Source organism: Akebia trifoliata, chromosome 8, assembly GCF_017979445.1.
Source record: "Akebia trifoliata isolate Shusen 1 chromosome 8, ASM1797944v1, whole genome shotgun sequence".
NCBI classification, from domain to species: Eukaryota; Viridiplantae; Streptophyta; class Magnoliopsida; order Ranunculales; family Lardizabalaceae; genus Akebia; species Akebia trifoliata.
In genome coordinates, this window is record NC_141382.1 from 7,332,915 (window position 1) to 7,343,350 (window position 10,436).

General features: G+C 35.7%; 1 protein-coding gene across 1 annotated transcript; it reads left to right on the forward strand.

Moving 5' to 3' along the window:
- The first annotated feature begins 2,731 nt into the window (after positions 1–2,731).
- LOC147395837 (cinnamyl alcohol dehydrogenase 1-like) lies at positions 2,732–9,884 on the forward strand. Its single transcript, XM_086450782.1, has 8 exons — positions 2,732–2,959; positions 6,895–6,980; positions 7,066–7,117; positions 7,219–7,302; positions 7,383–7,429; positions 8,841–8,969; positions 9,048–9,487; positions 9,632–9,884. The coding sequence occupies exons 2-8, from the start codon at positions 6,952–6,954 to the stop codon at positions 9,718–9,720; spliced, it is 870 nt and encodes a 289-aa protein (XP_086306908.1). The 5' UTR covers positions 2,732–2,959; positions 6,895–6,951; the 3' UTR covers positions 9,721–9,884.
- Positions 9,885–10,436: the final 552 nt, after the last annotated feature.

Sequence of the window (10,436 nt, forward strand, 5' to 3'; positions counted from 1 at the left end):
ATAGCACCCGACTAATCCTTAGGGCATATGCAGTCCCCTCCCCCCCACCCCACGTACCACATAATTTTTGGGATAAATTCCCGAGGGTGGCCCTAACGAAGAATTGAAAATTGAGACCTTTACTTCCTATTGCATGGTCTTGAGATTTGTCTTTTTTTTTTTTTTTCTTTCTTTTGGTTCCTTGTCATCGTCCCCCCTTCAAGATTCCTTGTTATGCAAGCAATCAATCAACTTCATTTATGACTCGTAGTTATTTTCCACATTTTGCTTTTAGAGGGTGTATATCAAATGCATGGGACCCACATGTAACAAGTTAGAAATGGCTGGCACATGTAGTAACCCAATGGACCCACTACAATGCTCCCCAAACCCAAATTTCTAACATAACTCGAGCTTAGAATCCAAATTTCTAACTCCATCTTAAAGTATGGGTCAAGAACAGTGTCCCGTTCTTAAATTATGGATCAAGAACAATGATTTCAATTTAGATTTAGAGTAGGGATCCAGAACGGCGTCCCATTCTTAACCAAGGTTAGTTTGCACCCCATTTTATGCCACGTGGCATTTTTGGTGATCCACCGACCTTGGATATGTGGTCCATCCTTTGGTGAATCTACACACAAAAGATTAGTTTGATTGGTGATGTGCATCCATTGATTATAGTATTGTCTTAAGAATGATTTTTAATTATTGGATTAAATTTTTTTTTTCAAGAGCTTAGATCTAGTAGATACAAATTATCAAACACTATGATTTTTGGTATGTGGGTTGCAATATTCTATAAATTATAAGAAACAATTTTTAAAGAACGAAACAAACAAACGAATAACAAACATAAAATTTCTTACAATAAATCACTAATCTATCCATAAAAAGTCATTAGCTTATCCATAAAAGATCATTAATCTATGTCCTAACTCCTAAAATAATTCATAATAATTATTATATAGATATATATTTATTTATTACATAAGGATTCGGTTCTTGGTTTGGTTTGGTTCTATACAAGCCTGATCCAAGAACCAAACCAAATTGTTTAGTTCTCCATGTTTGTAACTCCGAACCGAACCGCAACTTGTTCCAAACCAAGCCAAAGCACCCCAAAGCTATCGGTTTGGTTCGGTTATCGGTTTAAATCAGATCAAGTTACACACCTACCGGTATACATACAGAGTCAACTTAAAATTCAATAGAGTCAGTTCCCTTGGCTTACTTCAAGGTTCTAATCAGAACCCAAATTGGATAGGGTCCCTAACGGATTCTAGTCGGTTTGGATCCTTATTGGAATCCAAATCCTTGACTAGAGTCATGGACTCAAGTTATTGGATCACAAATGGATTAGATTTTGGTTCTGTTCCAATTCATCGACACACGACTGGAGATAGATTTATTGTCCCAATTAATAATTATGAATAATCAAATATGGTTACATTTTTATCCCCCACACTCAAAAAAATTATTTTCTTTCACACTCAAATCTCAAGAACAAGATACAATTTTTTAAGGAGGTTGAAGATGATGGATTTTGATAAAAAATTTAAAAAACATCATTTGTATATTTTTAAAAATTTTCCCAAATTTTTTACGAAATTATTTAGAATAAATTTACCCAAATTAAACCCTATCTAATGATTACTGAATCCAAAATTGATTAATTACAAAGTGAGAAATGTTGACCGAAACCAAACTAACATGCAAACAAATATTTATCGAATCATAAATTTAGAATGGACCCAATAAGGTGGTCTAGGGTAATAGATTTCCCTTGCCCTGAAAAATTATATTAATTATTTTTTTGCAAGATTGATATGAGTTCCAGATTCAAACGTTCTTCTTCATCGTCAAAATAATCTAGAGGTCAGGCTTGATTCGATGTATCCATGATCATCAGTATGATGTTGTTGTTGTTCTTTTGGTTGCTCAAATTTTTTTGCTTCATCGAATCGCCTCTGTCGTTTTCCATCTTGTTTTTCAAAATGATTGACGACTTCATTCTTTCCAGAACATTTTGAATGCCCACTCATTCTAATTCTACACAACACCCACTACGTCATATTGCGTTTTTCGCGACGGCGTAATTGCGCTAAAAACGACTGCTTAAGGCTGTCGTTAATTACGACAGTTTTAATCTGTCGTTTAACCGTCGTTTCTATGTAAAAAGTAAAAGTTGGGGTGCCAATAGCCATTCTAAAACAGAAAGAAAAACGACTGTCTCTGGTCCCTCGTTCACTCTCTCTCTCTCTCTCTCGTCCTCAACTCTGTCTTCCGTCCTCGGATAGAACTCGACTTCCGCCATTGTCGAACGCTCCTCTCACTCTCAACTCATCTCTCTCGTCTCTCTGTCTCTGTCTCTGTCTCTGTCTCTGTCTCTCTCTCTCTCACTCTCACTCTCTTCTCGAATCTCTCTCTCGGATCTCTATTCTCGAATCTCTCTCTCTCGGATCTATCTTCTCGAATCAACTCTAAGCTTTGATCTAGCGTTTCTCCCTCTCTCTCACTCACTCGACTCTCTCTCTCGCTGAATCGATCAGGTTTTTCATTTTTGAAAGTAGATCGTTCGGATTTTTTTTTTTTTTGAAAAGAAATTGATTGGAGTTTGATTGAAAGATCTTTGCTCGATCTCTCACTCACAGAAGCTGTGATTTTGAAGACGCAATCATTTTCGATTTGCAAGTTTTAGGGCATAATCGATCGGCGTTTGATCGAAAATTTTAGGGCTTTGTTCGATTGACCGAATCTTGCTTTGACTCGGCCCAGCAATGCCTTCCGAGTTGCCTCGGAGATTATACAAAGAGAAGGCTCTCTAGGTCTCTACAAGGGTTTATCTCCAGCGATTCTTAGGCATCTTTTCTACACTCCGATTCAAATCGTCGGATACGAGCACCTAAGATATGCTGTTTCGAACGATTCTCTTTCTGGAAAAGCGTTCATTGGAGGGATCTCTGCCGTAATTGCTCAGGTAACTTCAATTTCATTGTTTATCTGAGAGTTTTAGGTCTTCGATTGAGTTTATTAAATCTTCAATTGCGAGGTTTAGTTTAATTCGCGAATAAGGTTTGATTGGATTCATTGACGTTCTAAACTGATCTGAAACAGTTCTTGAGTGCATTTAATGTACTTGATCTGAAGAGCAATTGATTGTATCTAGTGTTCTTATGTTGTTTGAATTTTATTTTAATTTTTTAGAAAAAAAAAATATATTCTTAATTAATTTTTCTGAATTATTTCATCTACTAGAGGTTTTGAATGTTTGATTGTGTTGTCTGAATGAACACCAAGACATCACCTTTAACTTGATTGAGTTTTTGGACAATGTTCACACATATTGACGTTTCAAACTGAAATGGACCTGTTGATACTCCTAATTAAAGTCCTACAATTTGTGATTTAAATCTTACAATTCAAATCTTAACCAAAATGATTTGAATCTTACATATGGAAACCCTTTAGATACAAGTCCCAACTATTTCTTTTTGAATTTTGCTCTTCGTGTACCATTCACTATTCAAATCTTACACTATTGGAATAAAAACAAGGGTCATATTTTTCAGGTGAAAATAGTGAATCCTATGTATTTTTTTGCTTTTCTTAAACTATAAACTCTATAAAAATAAATAAATAAAGTGAAAGATAACGAGTGGTTGTTATTTTATTTTATTTTACCTAAACATGAATGGCAAGAATGCATGTTCTTTCGACGCAAATATAAAGATTGAGAATGAAAACGTTGATGAGATGCCGAAAATTGTTGATGAAGTAATGCTGCCAAAGACAAGGATTGTTCCTTTCTTTTTCTCAATCTTCCATCTTAGACTATTTAAGTAAACACGATTTTGATTTTTTTGAGAAAAGATCTTTTGCTTTTTATCTTTGAGTTTTGAAGAATGCCTCTCAATGTTGCATATCAAGATTGCCTGGTAGATTGTTTTTGTAAGTAGCCATACAAACCTTTTCATTATATGATGAGTTAGAGTAGTTATATATTATATTATATAGATGAATAATGCTGAAGTGACCAAGATTGTACCTCATATCTCACTTTCCTGGTGTGGAAGTCTATAGGAATCATTGTCTAGGGTTCCTACATAATTCCACTCAGGAAAGTGAGATATGAGGTACAATCTTGAGGTCACTCTAGCACGACTCTATATAGATTATTTTTTAGATTATTACATAATGTTATTTCATAGAGGAAAAAATCTGTATGAATTAACCATCTAACAACATGAATCGTGATCCGAGTTTCTACAAGCTTCTTTTCTATCAACACTGCCCCCAAGAACATAAACCCAATTTGAGCATCCTTATTATTAGGGAAGCATAATGGTATGCATCATATGAAACAAAATATTGTATGATCTACGTCATAATGGGTATGCTTCCACTACGTCATAATGGGTAAAGAGCAATTTAAGCAGTAGGTAGATGATCTACTCTTGTTGAAATTATTTGTTTAATCTAGTACGTCCACATTGCCAAATTATTTGTTGAAATTGGGTAATCTACTCTTGTTAGGATTGGTGTTTCACATCTTAATAAAATTATAATATACGAACTCCCTCCATTTTAACAATCAAACTCTGGTTCTATGGGCAACATCTTCCCCAATCTCTAAATCCTTTTTGTATAATAGTCTTACAGCTAATAGTAAAGATATAAGAAAACAAAAAATGTGACTTGCATGGAGCGTTAGGGTATAGAGTAAGAGTACTCCATAAGGGATGTCATAATGGATCACCAGACTTAAAGAAATAGAAAAATGAGGTATATATTGTGAAGTGTGTGACGGAGGGTCCAAACTTCAAACAGGTCTGCCTTTACGTCGTTACATTACGTGAAGAATGCGAAAGTTAGAACGTGCCCTCATGCATGTAGAAGGTTAGATTCATGCTCTAACATGGCATTGGACAGCTATTCAACTGGGGTATTTCTTACAAAGCTAGGGTCTTTATCAAACACTAATTCCATTTACTTGTGGAGCATGTCTAGGTGGTTAAGGAAATGAGGTTTCAGAGAGACCTTCATCCTCATTCTCTATAGGTTCAGTATGTCTAGAAATCACTTATCTTTTCCTTTTTCTTTTTTTTTTTAAATTCTTTTGTTGCCTCGGGAGACTCACACCATCCTTTTCTGATGTGAGCCCTTTTTCTTGTTACATTGGGATATGCACATTATTCCATAAGGAAGATTGGTGATTCTAAAGCACTGCTTTCATCAACTATTAGAGGCAAGATGTAGGTATCACCTTGGTTTTGCACCTAACAATGTGTAAATCTCTCTTTGGTTTTGTCAAGGCTAAACTGTAGTAGAAGCAAAGACAACCTAGGACCGGTTGATTGTTAGTTGATCAAAACAGGGAATACTCGACATTTTTTTTTCTTGCAGGACCTTCAGGGGACATAGATTTGGCAATATCCCATTCAAAACATTGCAAATGACAAGAAAAATTTGTTCTCACTGCTGTCAGACTATTCTAGTGTCATCCTTTAGAATTATTCAATATGGATAGAAGGACATGGTACCGTAGTGGAGGCTTTTTTTCTGTTTTATGAAATTTTTTCACTTACGAACAATTTGAGCGGGCCCAATGACCATTGGTGTTGTTGTTTGCAGATGATGTAGTGTTAGTCAATGAATGTTTTTTTTTTATAATTTTTATTTTCCTTTTATATAAATGTTGGTTAATGAGACTAGATCATGAATGCTTTACTGGACATTCCTTCTCCTAGGGATTGTTCAGCTGTCTCTAAATATTTGGGGAGAAGATTTTGATGATGATGGCAGTGTCTTACTAGAAATTTGAGACCATGTCTAGGTCAGATGGCACTGCATCAGCCTTGACGTCATGGATTACTCACCAAAATATACCAATTATTTTTTTTGCCTACAATACCTTTATAAAAAAGTAATGGAGCATTTGTTTCATCATTACCTAAATATCTATTTCTGCTCGAATATGTATCACTTTCTGGTTCATATATTTCCAATTTAGTTAGTTCACATGTGTTAGCTGTTAGATCACATGAGGTACATTTCAAATGGATCCAGACCTTAATAATGAACCTTATTTGTTCCACTTCGATTTCAATCTAAGCCACATCTACGACTGTAACTGGATTGGATCAAATCTACTGATCCAATAATAATTTCGAATCAGAATCAATGATATGGTATTAGTAAGTACCATTTACAAACTTGCTTGTATTACAAAAATTAGGATTTATGTAAGATTAAAATACATGTGAAATTGAACAAGCGTGTTGTACACAACTTTCTCTCTACATGTGCATTTCACGTGCCATTTGCTTGTATGTTAAAAACGAAAGATCCACAAACATCGGCGTAAGCCACTCCATTTTAGTCAACTTTTCTTTTGGAATTTTCTCACTCACCGATCACTTTTGCTCATTTAATACACATGGCGTCATGCCATTGGTTCATCAGCTTAGCACATAACTTTCAAAACAGCAAATCTCTGTTCAAAATAGTAGGTTCGTCACCCAGTATCACATATCATACTTTGGCCCACCATCATACCCATCCTAACCATTGAAATAGTGGACCCTACCCAGAAAATCATATATATCAAAATGAACCCATTCTTACTGTCCATGTTTCCCACACCAAAGAAAAAAGATAGTGCCCATGTTAAGCTCATCTACTGATCCAAGATTCAAGATTTGGATGTCACATGTAAACAGTGGTGTCTAAAGGGTTGAAAATGAAACCAAATATAAAAAGACTCTGCCACGTAGGAAGAGCCAAAATGTGTGGGTCCCATTGTTTTGTTCTTATAATTTTTTTAACATTTTCACTCCATTGCGTATACGGTTATTTCTTGGTTAAGTAGTTTGTAACATAGAGTGTACTCTAAATCATTCTATTGATTAGCAGACTTCTGGAACACCAGATTCTGTGGAAGATTTAGGTGAGAACCTTGTTGGTTCCAAGATGAAAGTTTGGTGGCCAAGAGATCAGACGTAAGTACTGATCCTGTATTCTTGCATGAGAATGTGATTCTTACACTTTGTAGTCATGGGTGCTGATACTTATGATGTTTTGCAGGTTTTATGAAGGCATTGTCGATTCTTTTGATCCTGTTAGAATGAAGCATAAGGTTGATTTTGCCCCTCATGGGTTCTATACACCAAATATTTTGTTTCTCTCTCTTCTAATTTTTTTATGTACATTGTTTGATGATTGTTTCTTATATGCCAGATTTTATACACTGATGGTGATGTAGAGATACTGACACTTAAAAAAGAAAGATGGGAACTTGTGAAAGAAACAATGGAAGATGTGGTGGGTACACATTCATGGTCTCTAATTTTTTTTTTCTGTGGTTGATATACTGCCTTTATGCTGATACATTTTTCTAACAGGAACAAGTAACTGATCATCCTAGTCCTGATGTTGCTACCTCTGATATGTAAGTGTCACCATTATACTTGTTTTGGTTTTTTACAATCTTGTTTTTTCCCTCAACAAGATAGTTGAAAAAAGTGGTGGAATGAATTATAGAAAAGCATTTTAATTTTGTTTAGCAAGAACATGAAAAACTTGTTTAGCTAGTAGCCAATTTTAGTTTGGAAGGTGACAATATCTGGAATAGTATTTTCATCTTTTACTTTACTTAAATAATAGTTTGATAGATGTGTCTAATCGTTTGTATTTTTATATAGTTTTTCAATTTTAGTTTTGAAGGTGACAATATCTGGAAGGTAAAATGGCTGCTTTGATCTCTACAACTGAATTAGACCGTTCATATTGAATCCTGCATTGCAGCTTATGTGTTGCTTTCAAATTGAACTTATTTATTTTTGTGTTTCATGGTGTACCTATCAGAATTGGACTACCGTAGCACAGTGTGTCCATGACATTCTTAAAGACTAATCACGTCTGCGATTAGCTCATAGGTGGAAGGTATTTTACTTAACGACTTGAAGATTGTCTTCTACTTCAATTTTGTTCTTGGTTTGGATATTAAGCTTTGTTTTCTCTGTTGAAAGGTTTTAGAGGTCCGACCTGCTATTAACTGGGACAAGGGAAAAGCTGTGGAATTTCTTCTTGAGTCACTTGGTGGGGTAACTCTGGCTATTGTTGTCCTTTCCGAGTTTTCAACGTAAGAATATTGTGACCCACCCTTCCACCTACCGCACCTCTCCACCAGATACGCCGCGTGGCTCCAATTGCCAAACAAAGCTTTGTTACTCTCTCTATTTATTCCTTTTTCTTATAGAAATTCTCTCTGTCCTGTTCCCCTCCTTCTCATTCTTCCCATAATACCCTCTCTTTCTCGCTCTGCAACTCAAAATCTCAGATGGGTAGCCTTGAGAAGGAGAGAACGACAACAGGATTTGCAGCAAGAGACCCAACAGGGATCCTATCTCCTTAACACTTATTCACTAAGGTGAAACACACAATTCCTCTAATATCTCTTTTCTTATATCAATCTCATCTCCTCTCTAACAATTTTTTCTATGAAAAAAAAAAAACAGGAGCACTGGCCCGCAAGACGTGTACATCAAGGTCATCTATTGTGGTATCTGCCACACTGACATCCATCAAGCCAAGAATGACCTCGGCATGTCTAACTATCCTATGGTTCCTGGGTGGGTAACCCCTTCTTTCTTTTCATCCCAAATGCATGCTCTGTTTCTTTCTTTCTTTTTTTCCATCTTTTTTTGATTTTGGGTTCTTTTTTTGTTTATAAATTTGAAAAAAAAAAGGCATGAAGTTACAGGTGAAGTAATTGAGGTTGGTTCTGATGTAACCAAATTTAAAGGCAAATTTAAAGTTGGAGATTCTGTGGGAGTGGGCACACTTGTTGGATGTTGCAGGGATTGCTCTCCATGTAAATCAAACATCGAACAATACTGTAACAAGAAAATCTGGTCCTACAATGATGTCTATACTGATGGGAAACCAACCCAAGGAGGTTTTGCTGGTGCCATGGTCGTTGATCAGAAGTAAATCAATCATAAACTTGTGCTTTTTCTACAGATTTATTCTACTCTGGAATGCACTGGACCATTCCTTTTTTTTAGGTTTGTTGTGAAAATACCAGATGGGATGGCACCAGAACAAGCAGCACCTCTATTGTGCGCCGGGTTGACAGTGTACAGCCCATTGAGGCATTTTGGTTTGATGAAGAGTGGATTAAAGGGAGCGATTCTGGGTCTTGGAGGGGTTGGACACATGGGTGTGAAGATGGCGAAGGCTATGGGCCATCACGTGACTGTTATCAGTTCATCTGATAAGAAGAGAGAGGAGGCGATGGGGCATCTCGAGGCGGACGCGTATCTAGTAAGCTCGGATGCGGCTCAGATGCAACAAGCCGTAGACAGACTCGACTATATACTAGATACAGTTCCTGCATTTCATCCACTCGAGCCTTACCTTTCTCTCTTGAAGGTTGATGGTAGGTTGATATTGATGGGCGTTATTTCAACACCTCTGCAGTTCGTCTCTCCCATGGTGATGCTTGGTGAGTTTAATTGATGTTCTACTTTATATATCTATTGATAAATTTTATTGAACCTTGCAGAATTATTGAGTATTAAATCTTTTGGAGTTACATGACTTAAATATCTGCTATGTTTTTTACGTGGCCATCGGATGTATGATACAGGCAGGTCAGGATGCATCACCAAGGAAGAAGTAGCATCCATGCTTCGAATCATGGAAACATTGACCTTCGAATCACCAAGGAAGAAGTAGCAGAAATAGCGGCTAAGAATGTGTATGAGCTCGAGCTTGAGAGTGCAGGGAGCTACTTGTTGTTGCCGAACTTATATGCAGATAATGGCAATTGGGGCGACGTTGAAAGGTTGAAGAAGATGATGAAGAGGAGGTTGAGAAGAAATAATGGGTGCAGAGAACATTATCTCCCAAATTTATTCCATAGGAATCTGAACTCAACCTATTATGGAACCTTTTTCATTAAGTGATACCCAATTTGTTGTGACATTGTAGGGTCTTCTATTGGATCTCACATTCTTTTTAATAAAAAAATTATTACATTGAAATGGATAATAGAAATGATGATACAGTCTCAATTTGCACTTTTTAGATATTGAATAATTTTTTAATTTATAAAAAAAATAATAATAATAATAATAATTTATTTACAAAGGAGAAAAAACTTGTATTGTAAATAAACGACTGTTAAAGACCGTCGTTTTTTTCGACTGTCAAAAACAGTCGTTTTGACCGTCGTTTTTTCCGACATAAAGGAATTGCTTCTAAAATACCAAACATAAAGGAAAGTCAAAACCAAAAAAATACATAGATATCAAATTTAAAGAGAAATTACCAATAATAAAAATAAAAATAAAAATTATTGGATTTCTAATAATTTTGATATGCTACTTTGGAGGTCAATCTATTATGAATATATCTACAGAGTAGGCAAAGTGTTATTTTCAAAAATTTTT

Bases quoted from the DNA above. Each gene is read 5' to 3' on its own strand.
- LOC147395837 (XM_086450782.1), top strand. From the start codon at position 6,952: ATGAAAGTTTGGTGGCCAAGAGATCAGAC. The intron at 7,303-7,382 runs GTGGGTACACAT...TTTTTCTAACAG, and splicing joins AAGAAACAATGGAAGATGTG to GAACAAGTAACTGATCATCC. The intron at 7,430-8,840 runs GTAAGTGTCACC...TGGATGTTGCAG, and splicing joins GATGTTGCTACCTCTGATAT to GGATTGCTCTCCATGTAAAT.